This window comes from Phallusia mammillata, chromosome 5 (assembly GCF_965637545.1).
Source record: "Phallusia mammillata chromosome 5, kaPhaMamm4.hap1.1, whole genome shotgun sequence".
NCBI lineage: Eukaryota > Metazoa > Chordata > Ascidiacea > Phlebobranchia > Ascidiidae > Phallusia > Phallusia mammillata.
Genome location: NC_137256.1, coordinates 1,949,185 through 1,967,908, shown reverse-complemented (window position 1 = coordinate 1,967,908; position 18,724 = coordinate 1,949,185). Strand labels below are relative to the sequence as shown.

At 36.8% G+C, this 18,724-nt stretch overlaps 1 protein-coding gene and 1 long non-coding RNA gene across 3 annotated transcripts in view; one reads left to right on the top strand and one right to left on the bottom strand.

Annotated features, from left to right (window-relative positions):
- The window catches only part of LOC145230713 (hemicentin-1-like), a 71,750-nt gene that overhangs the window by 4,409 nt on the left and 48,617 nt on the right, over positions 1-18,724 (top strand). For both annotated transcript variants that reach the window (XM_080096222.1, XM_080096221.1), the window contains exons 8-33: positions 312-409; positions 692-857; positions 1,329-1,488; positions 1,879-2,000; positions 2,304-2,445; positions 3,356-3,483; positions 3,684-3,834; positions 4,169-4,293; positions 4,836-4,990; positions 6,090-6,252; positions 6,801-7,052; positions 7,498-7,649; positions 8,129-8,249; positions 9,846-10,121; positions 10,549-10,758; positions 11,573-11,679; positions 12,062-12,191; positions 12,674-12,923; positions 13,464-13,633; positions 14,186-14,325; positions 14,409-14,540; positions 14,892-15,033; positions 15,301-15,462; positions 17,405-17,477; positions 17,768-17,967; positions 18,386-18,577. In XM_080096222.1, the coding sequence (XP_079952348.1) occupies positions 312-409; positions 692-857; positions 1,329-1,488; positions 1,879-2,000; positions 2,304-2,445; positions 3,356-3,483; positions 3,684-3,834; positions 4,169-4,293; positions 4,836-4,990; positions 6,090-6,252; positions 6,801-7,052; positions 7,498-7,649; positions 8,129-8,249; positions 9,846-10,121; positions 10,549-10,758; positions 11,573-11,679; positions 12,062-12,191; positions 12,674-12,923; positions 13,464-13,633; positions 14,186-14,325; positions 14,409-14,540; positions 14,892-15,033; positions 15,301-15,462; positions 17,405-17,477; positions 17,768-17,967; positions 18,386-18,577 (4,119 nt within the window). The remainder of the gene's footprint in view (positions 1-311; positions 410-691; positions 858-1,328; positions 1,489-1,878; positions 2,001-2,303; positions 2,446-3,355; positions 3,484-3,683; positions 3,835-4,168; positions 4,294-4,835; positions 4,991-6,089; positions 6,253-6,800; positions 7,053-7,497; positions 7,650-8,128; positions 8,250-9,845; positions 10,122-10,548; positions 10,759-11,572; positions 11,680-12,061; positions 12,192-12,673; positions 12,924-13,463; positions 13,634-14,185; positions 14,326-14,408; positions 14,541-14,891; positions 15,034-15,300; positions 15,463-17,404; positions 17,478-17,767; positions 17,968-18,385; positions 18,578-18,724) is intronic.
- LOC145230714 (uncharacterized) lies at positions 1,431-2,352 on the bottom strand. The gene is made up of 3 exons (XR_013860740.1): positions 2,292-2,352; positions 1,962-2,176; positions 1,431-1,486 (listed from the first exon to the last, which is right to left on the bottom strand). It is a non-coding gene; the product is annotated as an uncharacterized LOC145230714 (long non-coding RNA).

Sequence of the window (18,724 nt, the reverse complement as noted above, 5' to 3'; positions counted from 1 at the left end):
GTTTCCATATAGAATCGATTCATATACCACGAGGAGGGTTGTTTGTTTGTTTGTGCACTTGTTGGTCGTTGTCTGTTGCAAAACAATCGTAATTGTCAAGTTTTTTTTAATTAAATATTTTTTTTTGCCTTTTGCAAAAGCCTTACACTACATCTGGCCTATTAAAGGCGTTAGAAGCGAATCGAACCTGTCTCTAAGCATAACCATATATGACCAGATATAAGACTAGAAAATCCAACCTGTGGTGGGACTCGAACCCATGACAAAAGTTTGTCCGAAACTCTTCAAAAACTTGTTGATATTCTTCGCAGGAATCGACACCTACATTCTCCTCAACGCTACTGGCCTTCCAGCCCCGGGTATATTTCATCAGTTGGATCTACTGGATATTGCTGGAAGACCAATACATGTAAGAAAATTCAAACAGTATTTTAATAGTTTATTAGGTTAAAATTACTTAAATATTAGATGCCATAAGGCATAAGATAATCTTAACTCGATAAACCAGTTTTTTTATGTTCTTGCTGTTTTATGTAACGTCTACTAAACGATAACGTGTGACAAAGTGCCAATGCAAATAAATTTGGCTTCGATTGACCTTAATACTAATTGTTTTGTGAAAAATATGAATTTATAATATTAAAAGTATAATCAGTCTTGTACATGTTTCCTAAAAACTTTCTGTTTTCAGTCCATGGATCTCTCATCTCCACGTGACCCATCCCAACCTTACTTATACACAGTCGACCCATTCCTGCCTCCGAACCAGCCTTTTCACATGGCTGTACACGGTCAAACTCATGATGGCTTTCCTTTCATACGAGCGACTAAAAACGCTGTCATAAATATAGAACCGGGTAAGAAATAACTTTATCATCATATTTTTTTAAAATATGAGGTACGGGATTGCTACAACCATATACTGTTGATAACTTAATGGCAAAGTTATTCCCTAAAAATACGTTTTTTTCTCCGGGGTAAATTTACTAATGAGGGGGAATATTGAAAATAAGGTGGCGGAATAATGAAATATAAATATGAAATAAGGTGAACAAGGATACATTTTTTGACAATTTACATCTCAAGTAGGATAATAAAGAAAATTTGTCAATAAAACCGTTTTCCAATATTTTAAATTTGGCCAAACGTTTTTATTTGATCGCTTTATAAAATTGTAACTTAAATACCTTTCAACGTGGAAATCGAGTTTATTTTCTCTATTATCCAGATTAATTATTTGTTTGTTTGTTCTAAAACAATCGCAATTGCAAATAATAATAATTGCATTGTTTCAAACTACAGTAATAGAATTGATTGTTTCTCCACAGTGAAACCAGTTGTTCAAATGCCCGAAACTCATCCTGGATATTTCGATTATCCTGCTGAGATTCCGTGCCACATTATAAGTCTGCTTCCCTTCCATGTGAAATGGAGCAGAGAAGTTGAAGGGGTTTGGGTCGATTTATTGGCGCAACCTCGACATTATCTGTAAGTATAAGTGGCGTTAGAATAACCTTTGTATTACAAAAGTCAAACTTTAATCTATAAAACTATAGATGCTAAACAACATTTAAATAGTTTTCAAAAATTTGAAGTTGAACATTTAGTCAAATTGCACTGTCGCTTTATTAAATTTGTCCTTCTTGAACAGTTTTGAAAGCATAAGTAAGCCCGTGTCACGCCGGTCAAGTGTTTTAGAAACGCTTACATATATGCCAGCAGAGTATCATTTAACAATGTATTTTGTAATAGCTTTTTTTATAGTTACATCACAGTAAATTAATTTTGCAGCACACTGACAAAAATATTTTTCTCGTTATTTATAAACTTAGTAGCATAATGAATAACATCACATCAGTAACTTCTATCATCTTCCAGGGACTCGGTAACAGATTATTTCCGCATTGATGACGTAACAGAAGCGGCGGAGGGGAACTACCGTTGCTATGCCAACAACTCACATGGGTTCGGATATGGACAAACTTTCTTGGACGTCGAAGGTAAGTTGGAATCGGGAAAGCAGATCATTGTTAAACAGGATAGTGAATGAGATGGGATTGGAACCTACAACCTTGCAAACTACGGTTTTGTGAGTGTGTTTTTACTGGAAACTTCGATAGTTAGACCAATTGATTTGCCAAAGACGAACCTCAGATTTGTGAAATAATTGAGTGATCTGTTTAAAACATATTCATTTTTTTCATAGAAAATACTTTTATACATATAAATATAAAAACATATGCAGACACAAAAATCTCATTTTTGTCATCCAAACGTATTATATATTATACCTTGTCTAATAGAACGCCCTCCAGTGATCACAGTGGAGGGAAACGTCACTGTTGTCCCGGGAACGAACGCGATTCTCACTTGTGACGTACAGAGTAACGTGGAATACACGATCACGTGGTCGAAAGCGGATGGGTCGAGGTTGGAAAGAAGAAGGTGGGAATGATTTTATTGTGATGAAATAAAAAAGTTGGAGACAAAAGTTTAAAAACCTTTGTAACGTGCAATACTCACAAAAAAACAGAGAGGCCAAAATAATTAGGTATAATGTAAGGTCAAGTCATTTGTCGTAATGTCAGGTTTTACACTAACTTAATGGCTTGAATTTTTAAAACCCTAAAATATACACAACCTATATTTTGTAAAACTCGGTTTCAAATTTAGGTACACAAGACACGGACTTGAATAACAGCTTTAATAAAAAGCAAATTGCCAGCGACGTAGAGTAAAACGTATTCATTTTATTAAAACAAACGTTTCGACAAAACTATTGTCATCATCAGTGAAAATGTAATGCACAAGTGGAAACAAGCGCGTTTATATACAGAAAAAGTAAGGAGAAAAGTTTAATCAACTGCGTCACGCTGATAAAAGGTTGCCGACAAAATGGAGATAACGATAAAACCAGTGAATTAGGTGTTAAAAAGCCGCAGGGGCATCGAAGTTGTGTCCACGTTCAGCCCCGGTGCATGTTGCTGGATAAGAAGCGGTTTCAAATGTCATTACACCCACGAAACTTGTGGCAAACGACCATAATTGTTCAAACCAATTTACAGTTGTGAAATTAGAGTAAAACTTTGTCAGTTCGCTTTTCTTTGGTTTTTGTAAACTTAAGCTCTTAATGTGGTCTAAGATTCTCTTTTGCCTGAAGCAAATTCATCTTACAATACTCCCACAAAGAACTTAGCATTTAGGTGTCACGACGGTATATTACATTTAACATATGTACTAGGAGCGTTGCTCTACTGTTGTTTTAACGTAAAATGGCTTTGGAAGTTTTGTAACTTACAACGTATGTTCTAAAATCATTTTTAAAAAGCATTAAACATTTTTTTCACTTTTAAAGATTTCGAAAGTTGCGCAACGGGTCGTTACTCATCCGTAACGCTAAATCACGTGACGAGACGGTGTACCAATGTACTGTGGTGAATATTGGAGGGGAAAGTTCAGAAGTCATCGCACTGATCGTCGAAAGTAAGTTTTGTTGTGGATTTGTGTTCAAATAATTTACTGGTTGTAACTGTTGCTTCGTGCAATTCTTCGAAATTATATAAACGATAATAACCATGAAAACAAAAGAAAATCCACTTAAAATCTTGACCAATTAACATGTCACAAAAATTAGAAAGTTTATCTGGTTTTAATACAACTTATTTTATTAAACAACTTTGCAGGACCTCCTCGTGTTTCGGTGAATCCTTCAAGAAAAACTCCGTTCAGAGATGGAGATCGAATTTATATCGAATGTACAGCACATGGGCTTCCTGATCCAACCATTGAGTGGCTGAAGGGATCGACTTATCTGCGTGACATCGGAAAAATCAGGTAAACTTTAACTTTGAAACAGACAACAAGAGGTCAAGGGTTTAATTCTCGCCGCTGGTGAAAATGGTCGTGGATTTAGCTCTGGTGGTTAGTCTTTACACGCCCGAATTTTTGAAAATTTTGAAGATAATATGAAGATGTTGTAAAGGCAAAATTAGACATATCTAAACATAAAGGCGAATAACTTTGAAACTTTTTCGCTAAACTTGATTTATTGCAATATACTTTGCCTGACTTGATCATATGTACGCATTTTGCTTTAAAATACATCCTTGAAACAGCTACACCCTCTTAGTTACTTTCAAGTTTTAAACACTTCTTCACCACTCAACAGAATTGGTCGAGATGGTGAATTCCTTCGCATCGTGAACGCTGGACCTGAAGACGAAGGAACTTATACTTGTCAGGGTCGGAACAGAGCTGGAACTGACGATGCGTCGGTGTTGTGGTATTTCACTGGTAAGCTGGTGTTTCACATATTTTTTCATGAGAAGTTTACGGGTTCAGTGATTCGCATAATTTTTCTGATTTTCCAAATGTCACACGTGTTTTTCTGTTTGGGGCTTTTGCGATTCAGTGTTTCACATATGTTTTTGTTAACTCGCGAAGTTCATTGTTTCTCACATCTCTTTCTGTCTATACCAGTGGTTCTTAAACTTTTTTTCTTGCTGCACCCCTTTCAAATTACCAACCAATTTTTCGCACCCCCTTCTATAATTATATTTATATAGAATAGACCTAACTAACCTTAATGATTTAGCATCCCCGCACTTCCTAGGAACAGTTCTCGCACCCCTTGGGGGTTCGTACACCCCTGGTTAAGAACCACTGGTTTAGAGCTTTTGCAATTCAGTATTTTACATTTTTAATTTTTAAGTTTGTGCAGTTTAGTGTTTCCCTTTATCTTTTTCTGATTAAACTTGACGCGATTAAGTTTCTCACATATATTTTCTGTTTAGACTTTTTGCAGTTCAGTGTTTCACATATATTTTTCTCTTCAGAACCTCCCACTGTCACGATTGAAGAAAGTCACGTGCTCGTGTTGGAAGGATCGAGCGTCACACTCGTCTGTGACGTCACAGGGACACCAAAACCAGTCGTTAGGTGGCGGAAGTCAGGCAGCGAAATTGTGACGAGCAGGGCGTATGAGGTCATGGTAAGTAAAATTACGGAGATTTCTTAATCTGCTGTGTTACCGAATGTGCCTAATTCTATACAAGTGACAAAATAGTGTCTATATTTGTTTATTTTTAATTCTAGCGACACAATTATGAAGAAATTTCGCAAAATTTTCGCAAAAATTAGTAACTTTTATTTTTTACGATGAAAGTGCATGTTTTGAAAAAGTTATTTCCCGACATGAGCGTTGCTACGAAGTTAAATCACTTTATTAGATTGCTTGAAGTTTTTCCAACCGTAAATTGTGTGCTTGAATATTTTTGTGAAGATTTTCTCGGTCTAAACAAGCCAGCTGTTTTAAGTTTAACAAATGTTTTTGGCAATGAACTCAAAACCCACAACATTAGTTGAACTGAACTTTTACCAAACCTTGCGTACATTTTTACACACACTTAAATCGCTTGTTCAAAACTGTCAAGTATGAACCAGGGCTGCCAATGAGAATTTCAACAAAACCCAAGACTCACAGCAAAATAAACCAAGAATTTAAATGAAAACCCAAGATTGCAAAATGTGGTTAGAAATGCAATTAATTAGGAAATTTACTTGGTTCATTGACAAATTTTTGACAGTTTACAGTCCGGAAATGCAACTTTACAAACTGGTAGGAAATGGTCAATGCAAGCAAAGGGAATATTATGTTCAATAAAATATGCAGCAATCGCCAGTTCACTCTTGGCTGTTTGATGATCATAATCTGTTTTCTTTTTCATAAAATTAGTAATGTCTACAGTATATTTAAAGTTTTTATGTTTAACAAGCATTGATTTATTTGCATTTTTAAGTGTAACGATTGCTTTCCCTGTATACTTATCTGGAAAGAATTAGGGTCTAGAAAATAAAGAAAATAAAAGAGATGATAAAATGGCCTAAACACTGCAGCTACCCGAAAAACTTTTCTCGTTAAAATAGTTCTTACATATATTTATTTCATCAATAAGACTCAAAACCCAAGAATTGCTATAATTTTCAAAATAAAACCCAAGAACCCAAGACGTCAAGTAAAAACCCAAGATCTTGGGGCAAAACCCAAGCTTTGGCAGCCCTGGTATCAACCGAACAATTTTTCTTCGCAGTCGAACGGACATCTGCGCATCCACCAGGTGGCGCGCTCCGACTCTGACGTATTCAAGTGTGTTGCACGAAATGTGGCGGGGTCAACTTATGGGGAAATCACCGTGGAGGTGGGGTGGGTACCTGTTATCACCCACCCGCCCCTCGACATCGGAATCGATATAGGTTGGTTGGTAGTGTAGACTTCCTAATATTACCTTATTCAAATAGAATCATAAACAGATTAATAATAAACATAATTTCAGGACACACATTCATAGAAACACGTTATTAACTGCAAGAGAACTTGTATATACAGAAAAACATCATGCAAATCAGTGCAGGTTGCTATTCTATATACACGAGTACTCTGGCTGTTATGTTTTTGATTAAATTACTTTTCAAGTCCGTGTGTAGTGTCCCTTATAAAAATAGTTTTCAACTTAGTTTTTAAGGTTGATAGTGTGCCGTCAATCAAGCAATTGATTTCCATTTGAATAAACCATTTGCGCCTTGTTGATGTAGCCATGTTTTTGTTATAATTAATATAAATATAAATATATATAGCATATAACGCTTTATAACACAATGTAGCTGCAACGCGTTCAGCCATTATCTACCTATAACGTTTCAACGGTGTTTTAGTGTGTCGCTAAATTCACAAAGTGAAGTAATCTCAACTCTATAAAACTCTATACTGATACGCTTCATAAACTTGCACATCACGTGATCAGGTTACAACGTCACGCTCGAGTGCGCCGCGGACGGTCATCCGGGACCGTCGATCACGTGGTTTCGGGGGACGACGCGCAACCATGCGGAACAGACCTTGTTCGATTTGAATTCACGCGCGGTTATGAGCAACGAGACTGACAGTCTGACGATCACCACTCTGAACCTGGATGACGAAGGAGCTTACACTTGCACTGCTACAAATCACTTCGGAAGCTCAGTGGCAACCGCTCAACTGTCAATCACAGGAACAGGTGACAGTTGATTGATTTGTTGTAAATTGTAACCTCTGGTTTCTAGAACGCCTTTTTGAGTAAAAAAAAACTGAAAAAAGGAAAATTCATTATTCAGTTTTTTGTTTGGAAATTTTAGGAGCAATAGAAATTGACTTGAAAGTTGACAACCGCTGTTTTCATCATAAAAGGTTTTTAATCAATTGAAACATGTTTTTAAAACCATACACAGACAAATAGAATAAATAAGAATTTTTCTAGTTTTCTGTTTTTGCGCCGTGATGACTTCCAAATGTATAAAAAATGCGCATTAGGGCTGTTTGAAAATGCTTGGCTTTCTTTTTAATCGAAATAAATTTTAAAGCGTTATTTTTGCTTCCTAAAGCTGCTTTCCAATCAAAAAAATTTACGAACCTTAAAGCCTCAAGAATTACCTACAACTTGTAACCATCAAATTATTTTTCAGCCATTCCTCGTGTTGATGTTGGACCTCGTCGTATTCACGTGATAGAAGGTGATTCCATCACTTTACCTTGCCGCATAACTTCAGGCAATCCTTACCCAACCAGGCTCTGGTATAAGGGAAGGAGCGTGTTTGAGTTTACAGAAAGAATTGAGGTGAATAAAGTTTTAATGGACAACTAGGTTTGACAAAAATGATAAAGTCGTTGCTAAATAACAAATTATATTACGTATTAAGTACAGTACGTCAGGCGTATTGATGAAGCCGGCCTTTCAGGCATTTCCACATGACAAGGCATGCTAGAAAAGCGTAGCATGTGGTGGGATTCGAGTCTTTGTGGGACTGGCACTGAACTGAGCTAAATGTTTCTAGACATAAAAACAACATCATATTTTAAATAGTTTAATTGCTTTTAAAGGGAAAAAATATAAATAAAAAAGAAAGAAAATGTTATAACATATCTTATAGAAATGATTTATTGTGATTAATAGTTAAAAGTTATTCCATAGTATCCCAAAAAGTTATTGTATATATCCCAAATAGTTTAATATTTTACACTCCCACTCCCACTGCTTTTAACTGCTTTGTTTCATCCTAAAAAAGTCTGTGTTTGTAATTGAACTTTTTTGTACAGTTAAACCAAGATGGCGGAATCACAATTAGTAATGCCAACCCTGATGACGCAGGACCTTACGTTTGTTCGGCAACAAATGTGATCGGGACAGATCGTAGAAGAGTTGACCTCGATGTTTGGGGTTAGTGTGAAATATGTATTAATATCAAGCACTATGCTTGTTATGATTTCCAACGTTTTGATCCTTTCCCAAATGGTGCACGTATTTACGAGCACTATAAACGGATCGAAAATAATTTATTCCAAAACAAGACTGATAGAAGGCTTGTGTGTAATACTTACTTTTTGTAATTGTCTGCAATAGATTATATTTTCTACATGCAAGCTATCGGACAGTTTGTTGAGGGAACAATTGTTTAGAACAGTGGTTCCCAACCATGGGCGTCCGCAGGAAAAAATACAGGGGAGGGCAATACTATCGTCACATCGCCGTTCGATAAACGGTATTTCAGAACAAAAATCATCTGACTGTGCTACTCATTCTTGCCAATCCCAATGTAGCAAAATGATACAATAAACACAATATTAAACATCACTGAAGTATGTGGTAGGTTGGCAAATACTTTTTTAACGGTAGGATTTACATACACGAACCTTATCAGATGTAACAACAGACACAGTGAAGGTATCACATAATGGCTTTTTGACACATCCATCAATGACGTAATAATATGCTTGTCACCGAGCTATTGTTAAGTAATAATGTTCGATTCATTTAATCTGTTGTAAAACATCATCCTGTTCTGTTACAGTTACAGCTTGTATTGAGTGCGTTTATCGGGGTGGAGATCGGCCACGACGTCTTCAGTTTACGTTCAAGGAATAGTTTTTGTATAACACTGTGTGAATGTTGATTGTGTTTTGTTTTAAGGTGCGAATTTTGCGACCGTTTGCGTTTTTCTTTTTTCCAGGGGGGGGGGCACGCGCCCCCTCTTGCCCCCCGCTGGGGACGCCCATGTTCCCAACCGTTTTGTAGTCACGGACCCCTTTTACAAACTTTGTAGGTCCGCGGACCTCCAACGGAATGTACTGTAGTTTGGTTATGTTTTTCGTTTCCATTTATTATATACTGTTATGCGCTATTATACTTTTGCTTTTGGGGGCAGAATTTTAATCAACCTTCACAGTCCTTAAATCATAATAAAGTTCTCTACTGTAGCAGTAAATCAAATGCAATAAAGAGATAAATTCTCTAGTGTACAACACTTGAAACAAGGCACAATAAGTTATATTGTTCATGTGTGTTGTGATGTCACAATGGAGGTAACAATCACAAGTTTTACTAATTTAAAAGTTTTATGAACAGTTTTCACTCATATGCAGGGCTGTAAAAACCGTTTAGAAACTTAACAATATTGTACTGTTGGTATGGTAATGGTAATAAAAATGTTTGCCTTCACGGAGCCCCTGAAACCATCTCACGGACCCCTTGGCGGTCCGCGAACCCCAGGTTGGGAACCACTGGTTAAGAACATTCATTCGGAGTTTACCAGCTAGTTGTGCAATGGATTCAAAACTAATGATAATGTTTTAAGGAGCATTTTTGAAAATAGCGCTCTACGGCTTGGTAACCTCGAATTAAATCTTCTTTGTAAAAATAAACTACAACAAATGGAGATGCATAATTCATCTCTAACACTTGTTACATTACCATTATTTCCAGTCTTAACTTTTCAGTGTATAATTTTTCATTACCCCTAATTTGTTTCCCCTTCAGTTCGACCAGAAATAGTCCGTGGTGAGGAATTTTACGACACGATCGAGCACGAACCAATCACAATCCCTTGCGTGTCCGTGGGAAACCCGATCCCGGAAGTAGTGTGGAAGAGGAAGGGCGTGGGAATCGCGCTGAACAACCAGATTGGCTTCCGTGTTTCAGGGGATGGCAGTTTAACGATCACTTCACCCAGTACACATGATAATGGAATCTACACCTGCACAGCAAGCAACGATGCTGGAAGCGACCATATTGATGTTACATTGGATGTTTACCGTAAGTTGAAAGAAAAATGTAGATCGAAACAATATTACCTCAGAAATCAATCTGCTTTTGCTGCAATTTTTTTTAAACTTTTGATTTTTAAACTTTTGTGACAGATTTTAAACTCAGTATTAAAAGTTTTTTTAAAATTCCCCAGAAAGGAATAATTTGGCCTACATCAGTAAAAAGTTTCTTTTGGTTTTACGTTAAAGCATTTGAACAGTTTTTTTTCCTATTTACAACTTCAACTGTTCGTACTGTTCCCTTTCACTGTTTCATTGCTTTATTGGTTTGACGTGCTTCATTTGACAAAAAAACTCACTAGTTCGGAAAGCCTTTTGTTTTTACTCATAAATTCACTTGGTTTTTTGTTGAACTTTTTCAACTTTTTCATTCAGAATTTTTCTAATATTTTTACGCCGTGATATTTTGGTTCCAGTGGTTCCCGAAGTCGGGTCAGACAACCCCGACGTTTACACCGTTACACAGGGCAACGAGATCACCCTCGAGTGCGGGGTGACCAGGAGCGACCCCCCACCCACCTACGAGTGGAGGAAAGAGGGTGTTCCCCTCACGGGTAACGAGGTTGGGCTTTCAATCAGCCCCAACGGAAACTTGACCTTCTTCTCTGCCGTCGTAGGTGACGCAGGTGGGTGATGGAAGACTTATGTTTTACCTTATTCAAATAGAATCACAAGTTGGGAAATGTTTATTTCCAGGTTCAAATCAGTTGACAGTGTTATAAACAACAAATTAATTTTGCTAAAAAGGCAACTTCAGTGTCTATAGTGAACAATAAAAGGAATTAAAAATAGAAAAAGCTAATAGGTCCTTCGCACACACAATCAATCAATCCTCAACTGAAAGCCCAGCAGACCAAACTGATTGTAAACACGCAATGAAAGATAAGAAACGCACGAAAAAAAAACGTAAGTTAGAAGCGTAAAAGGCAAAAAAAATTACTTAACAAAATCAATTTTCTGTTTAACTTAGTCATACACGAACTGAAGCAAGGCGTAAACAAATTAAAAACAATTCACTTCTGTTTGGGACAAATTTAATGTTAACAGATGTGGCGTCAAGATGACTTTGTATGATGAATTAATATTGTTATCAGCGCGTATCGACCCCGTGAGTCCACTTTAATGAAACGTTGAATCGTTTTCAAAATTTTCAATGTTCATTTAGACAGCAAATACATATGTTGCGGTAGAAATAGACCAATGCCTAAAAAGGTTTGAGAAACATTTAGGCTACTTCCAGTACGTGGAACAGTGTTTTACATTTAAAATACAACAAAATCTAGCATAAAAAGTACCCAAAGTTCACAATATTTCTTGTGAAAAATGCCAAAGGACTCTCTACCTTTTTTAGTTGAATTTGTTTTCTTGCTTGTTGCCTAACAATGTTCATCTGATGTAGGCATCTTGCAGAGCACTTTCCTAACATATTCACGATTTCAGGTCGCTACACTTGCATTGCAACAAACGTCGCTGGTTCAACCGACAGAAGCATGAGGTTAGTGGTTCAAGTCCCACCGTCTATACGCAGAGGTCCATCTCTCATTAAGGTTGGTCTTCTAATTAAGTTTTGTGTATGTGTTTGTATTTGAAACGATTCGACAATACCTGTGTGAACATGATTTCAATCTTGTTGCTCATTTTATTAAATTTTAAATTGTTGTCCTATTATAACTTGGAAAAGTTCAACAATAAGTCTGCTAAAGTTCGAAAGTAAAAATTAAAAATGCCGCTGCCCTATTTAACAAATGCACTAAACATTAGCCAATATCTTGTTACAAAGTGCACTGATGAGACCTTATAGGTCATAACAGTGCACATTGTAGCTTACTTGCTTGTTGGATTTTTGTTCTACTTCACGGGCTAACCGTCGTGATTTACTAGTTAGGAACGTTAGTAGCAGCAAAAATAAGTTTACCCCAACATCCATAGGTTCTGGTTGGCGAAACTGCGACATTAAATTGTTTCGCATCTGGTTTACCAACTCCAAGTTTGAGATGGTTCAGGGGTGAAACTGAAATACTTGCGGGTTTTCATGAAAGATATCTCGTTACTAACGAAGGTAAGATTACCAGCTGTTTGTTTGTTTAACAATCTGAAAGTTTTGTGTGGCGTATATGATGGTTAAATTAGGTTACTCAGTTCAACTTGGCCAAAAATGGTATTGGACTGTTTCATAAAAACAGATAAAAGCATAAATCGTTTCTTTTAATAACAGAAATATATATTTCGCCTTAATAAATAGGCATCGTCAGTTTCTGCAAAAAAGCAAACATGTAAGGGGCTGTCGGTAAAAAGCAAGGATCAGAAGCAAGAATCTTTCTTTTATACATTTTATTGTCTGCGGGAGATTCGTTTAATAACAAAACTGTTTCAGCTGGCCAAAAATGGTTTGTAAAAAACCTTACGGCATCGCAAACTGTTTTCTATGTTCAAACGAGTTATTCTGAAAACAGTAAAAAAACAGTTAAAAAGGCAATAAAGAGGTTCGAAAGTCACATCTCTAAGAAAGTTTCGCCATAAAAATCATACTCGTCTCCACAGATGGCTCTAGTGAGTTACGGATCAGTGATGCGCATCTGAGTGACGATGACGAATATATTTGTGTGGCGAGAAACCCTGCAGGTCGAGATAGTTCGTCGGTGTTTGTGGATGTTCAAAGTTCACCAAGCATCAGGGAGAACGACGGTTGCATTCCAAGTTCACTGAACGGATATTGCGAGGCGAACCCGATTGAACTCGGATCGTTGTCGCTCGCTTGCAACGCAACTGGGGACCCGAAACCAGTGATAAGGTGATTCTATTTGAATAAGGTTAAAAAAATTAGTTATAAGTACGTGAACAAAATTTGTTGTATTTAATCCCTTTTTTGATAATTTTATTTAATAAATTTTAATTTTAGTAGAGGATATAATACTGACAGTGTATGAGGTGAAATATATTTAATAGAAGAGATAAAATTGAAAAAGTTTGTTAAACTACTACCGTTATTACTAATGATACTATTATACTATTTTGTTTTGAGATTGTATGACAGAAAAAAAAATTTGCTAATTACTTTATTTAATTGGGAAATTTAAAAAGTAATATTCCAAGGATTTTTGACTGATTTTGTTACAATTGTAACTACGAATACCAACATCACTTCTAAAAAACGTAGGTGTTCACAATTCAACCGAATACTAACATCTACTAAATAGATTAAGTAACAGCTTTTGCATTTTTGCATGTACAAAATTTGGATTAAATATAGTAAAGCATAAATTAAAAACAAGATCATTCTATTTCAAACAGGATCAGTGCAATTTTCAATTTTTTTACCTTTTCATTCAAGGTGGTATCATGACGGAGAAGAATTGGACGAAACCGATCCCAACATTGACATATCCGATGAAGGTACGCTGACACTGCAAGTCGTTACAGCGAATGACAACGGGGAATATATTTGTGAGGCTGAGAACGAACGGGGAATTGTGAGACAAGTTAACAAGGTTCTTGTGCACGGTAAGAAACTATTGAGGTTTGCTTTAAAATTTCTCGGGATGATTTTTCTCGGGATTGTGGCGGTTTATTGCACTTTTCTTTCTGTTTTCCGTTTTCGGGCAGATTTTCTTGGTTTAGTTTTCGTACTTTCTTTCTTCAGACTTGGGCAAAGCAAAAACACTGGCTACTCGTTTTTCACTGGTGTTTTGAAATGCTGTTTTAGATGTAGTTTAAATGAACGAAAGTCTTCATGCAAACTTGCGATTACGGCACCCTAACATTTAAGTCACAGTACGCCAGGCCCGTTAAAGGCGTCATACCGAATCAGCCGGTCACCAAGCATTCCCAAATGGCACGCTGTAGCCTACAAACATCCAACCTGCGGTGGGATTCGAACCCACGACAGAAGTCTTTCAGGGACTCACGCTGTACCAACTGAGCTACGCCGGCTCAGCGACAAACCAGTCGAAAGTTGAATCACAAGCACCGTTGCCTGCTTCGTATGCTGCACATGTCAGCTTTTGATGCCCATCTTATTTTAAGTTTCAGTTTTATCTTCTTTTTCTTCTTCAGAGCGACCGGAGATTGATGGGGAGGGGGATGACATTGAGAGGATCTGGATCAGAGAAGGAGAAAATGTTGATCTGACATGTGAAGCGGATGCTGTTCCTCCTCCCGTCATCACGTGGTACGGAGGACAACGTCAGGAAGTTGTAAGTTTGGTTCTATTCGAATAAGTTTTGCATATTAACTTAGTAGTTTTCTATTTCAATAAGTCTGTCATGTTAACTTTTAGCCTGTACAACAAGAGAGAGACCACATCAGGTTTTCGTCGGATAAAAGCATTTTCCGCATCACCAACGCGCGAGTTTCAGACACAGGACTATACAAATGTGTGGCAATCAACCTTGTAGGAAGGACACAGAAGGTGGGAAGTTTTGTTGGGTTGCTGAAACTTCTATTGGTGCACGCGAATGAATCGCCATAACCACATTATATTAGGGTTCAATATACAACCTATCACGTCCCGTATTGTCCGTTATATTGCATATTCATTATTAGAAGAAAACGATTATAAATTTTTTTTTATCTTGCAACAATCCTTGATACATTTGCAACAAAACCCCAAATTTTAGTTTAAAGTGGCAATGTTCATTTGTGTTGGGCAAAATAATTGTATTTTTTATTATGTGCAGTGTTTCTTATCTATGTTTCTTAAAAGAAACTTACAGATGTTATCATTCAATCACTTAAAACTTATAATTTCTCCCCCTTGCAGTTCATCAGATTGGACGTTTACGTTCCCGCCAACATCCGGGACAACGATGATGTGTCTAGTCACGTGGTGCACATCGACCAATCAGTGGAGTTTCAGTGTCAAGTTGACGGAATTCCGTTTCCTACAATTCAGTGGTTTAAAGGTCAGTTTAAATTCAACCTAAAAATGTATCAACTCAGGATATTGCATGTAAAAAAATCTTTAAAAAAATACATATTGGTTTGCATTGTTAAATGTATGTAAAAATATTTTGTTCAAACATTTAGAAAAATTAAAGAACGATTTGGGAATGTTTAACACAAAAGCGCTTGTTTAATCTAAACCAGTGCAACACATTACAAGAGAAACATATAAAGGTTGAGTGGCCAAATACTCACGTATATATAATAACGTACGGATATGTTTGTAGGCACAACAGCACTGGCTGTGGACGACGAAAGACTTCAGATCGACGATCGAGGTCAAACTCTCCGCATCAACTCAGCTTTAGTCTCTGACACAGCCTCGTACAAATGTATTGCCACTAATATTGCTGGGGAGGACTCCAAACATTTTGATCTTGACGTTCACGGTAAAAAGACAAACTCTTGCACATAAGTTCAACCGTGTTGTAACTTTTTTAACTCCAGAAAAGACTGTTTGTATTATATATACTAACTGTATTATGAAAGTATTATAAAATATGCCAAAATATTTCTTTCACTATTTCTAATTGGTCTTTAAAATCACATTTCCAACATTCTTATTATGGGTCCCCTTCCCTGAAGGGGACACATATTGTTTTTGTCCGTATTTTTTTTTCTTTTTTTTTTTTTTCTTTTTTTCTTTTTTCTTTTTTTCTTTTTTCTTTTTTCTTTTTTCTGTCTAACGCTGGTTTGTAACGCTCGTTTGGTCAAGAAAGCGTGCTTCAAATTTATTCAAATTTGGACAGATGTTAGTTATTAGTCCGAGTTTGGTCCCCGTGAAATTTGACCCCGAATGACCCAGCGGTTCACCCACAGACCCCCAAAACATAAAATTTTTAAACGCTCGTTTGTAGCGCTCATTGGGTCAAGAAAGCATGCTTCAAATTTATTCAAATTTGGACAGATGTTAGTTATTACTCCGAGTTTGGTCCCCGTGAAATTTGACCCCGAATGACCCAGCGGTTCACCCACAGACCCCCAAAACGTAAAATTTTTAAACGCTCGTTTGTAGCGCTCGTTTGGTAAAGAAAGAGCGCTTCAAATTGATTCAAATTTGGATATATGTTAGTTATTAATCTGAACTTGATCCTCCAGAAGTTTGACCCCGAATGACCCAGAGACAGACCCGCAGGCTCTCGAAACGTAAATGTGTCTAACGCTCGAATAATAGGGCAGAGCGGGAGGACTCAGCTTGACGTCGGACAGACGTTTTACGACACGTCGTTTCGGTGATTATAAATCAGCTGTTTTGCACAGCAATGCTATGTCGTTTTATTAAGTTATCACTCACATTTTCAGTTTTGGCAACGGTTTCAAACATATGACGCGATTTAAACCTAATAAGCGTGCTTCGTATATGTCAAGCAAAACTTTGTTAATCAAACTAAATATGAAAAAATAAACTTTTTTGCAAGACAAAAGTTTTTTTAAATGCTCGTTGTCAGGTTGGCCGCTGCATGACCACGGGTTACTTCAGGTCAATTAGTAGGTATTACTAACACAGTTCGGAACTTTCTTTCGTCATAACGTAGCGTTTTTTTTTAATCAAATACTCAAGGCATGTATCAATTAGGTCAAACGGTGTTGTTGAACAGCAAGGACGGCGTGCTATTGAAAACGGTGTCAAAAGGTCAAACAGTCGTTTGGTGTGTGCACCCTAAAGGTTACTACAGGTCAATGGTACTCGTTTTGCGAAACAAAGTTAAATGAAAAACAATTTTTTATGTAGACGCTTGCAGCAAATCACTGTTACAGCTTTCTAGAAAAAAATTGTGTCTAAAACCCGACCTTGGGCGACAATATCTGGGTCAAAGCAAGAGATAAATCGAAAGTATTTGTTTGGTTCTTTTTTATTGTTTTTGTAATTATACGACGATAATAGTGCAAAAAAAATACAAACAAAATTTTTTATTCTGGGGTTAATGCTTTCTAAAAATTTGTTCTTAAGAATTTAAAAATCACCACAACATTTGTTTACCGTAAATCCGCACAAACACTCGTGTGGGGACCCATTAGTTTTTGTTTACAAAAACAATCATATGTGTAGATCAAATGATGTGTATAGTAAATTGGTAAATATTGTATAGAATATATAAAATGGAAATATATCAGAAAGCCACCATTCTAGTTTATAAACATGCTTAAACTGGTTCACAAAACAAGTTATTGTGAAATAAAACTTGCAGAAAATGTGTAAGGCGAAACTTGGAATATCAGGATTGCTCTCTTCAACTTGTAATGTTTCATTACAGCTGCTTGTGTTTAGGTTTCAACTTCTTTAAACTATGATTAAAAGAATTTCACACTATTTTTGGTTCCTATTTTCAGTTCCACCAACAATCAACGGAAACGATCAATCTCACATCGTCACACTCAACGACTATCTTGTACTTAACTGTTTGTAAGTTTGAATTGTTTTCTATTCGATTAATGACTTTAAATTAATGAACAGTATGATTAGTTTTCATTAGACGAAATTTTAAATTAATGTCAGTGTAAAAGCTAACAACAAAATAGATTTACCAAACTTCATTTTAAGCATATTTTTACGAAAAATATCTATTTCCATAACGATGCACCGATAATTACTCTTCGTTCTTCATTGCCACTTTTGGAATTTTCAACAACAAAAATTGGCTTTAACGTTATCACCATTTTTGCACTTTTCTCTCAAAATTTGTTTCGTCACAGTGCCCGGGGAATCCCCACACCCACAGTGCGCTGGACCCACAACGGAGAGCCTCTGACGTCACGTCCGGGAGCTCGTCTCGTACAGGATGGCCAGGTGGTGGAGCTAGCGAGCGCGCAAGTATCAGATGAGGGAGAGTACCTGTGTGTGGCTTGGAACGAGGCCGGGGAGGAACAGAGATTGCACACAGTTAAAGTGCAAGGTAGGAAACCGGGTTAACTCATGGTTGTGGTTATGTTTAAGATAGCTGACTTGCATTGATTGAAAAAGTGACCTCAATTAACCCCTATTGACCTAGAATAACCCCAAGGCGTAAAGTGTTCATTGTTCCCCACAAAAATGCGATTCCGTTGTAAGATATTTTATTTCGAAGTTTTGACTTACACCTGTGAACTATGAACTCATGGTTGTGATTATATGGAAGCTAATTCGATGTTGATTAGTAAACTGACTTTTCATTAAGTCCTTTAAAAAAAGAAGTGTTTGTTGTTATCCACTGAAATGCGGTTCTGCCGTAAGGTTTATCAGCTGTTTTTTGAAAACTTGAATGTTTAAACTTTGGTAACCTGCAATATCATGATAATCTGACCTAACATAACCGTTTTTCTATTGTTTCACAGTTCCCCCATCGATTTCGGGCGACAGTGAGACTTACAACTCATCGGTGACGCTAGGTGGCAGTGTGACGCTCACGTGTCACGCAACAGGGGATCCCCCTCCCACAGTAGTTTGGCTGAAAAATGAAAACCCGATATTTGGTTCCGGCGGAAATATTGTGATAAGCGGTGATGGACGGGAGTTGACCATATCAGGTGAATGCTACTTTAAAGAACGCTAACTATGGTTGAAACGTTAATTATTATTTAGCACTTTTTGTTCAAACTGCAAAACACAAACAAAAATAAAACCGTTGTTTGCAATTTTCGATACGCCGATAACAAAATTAAAAAAATTGAAAA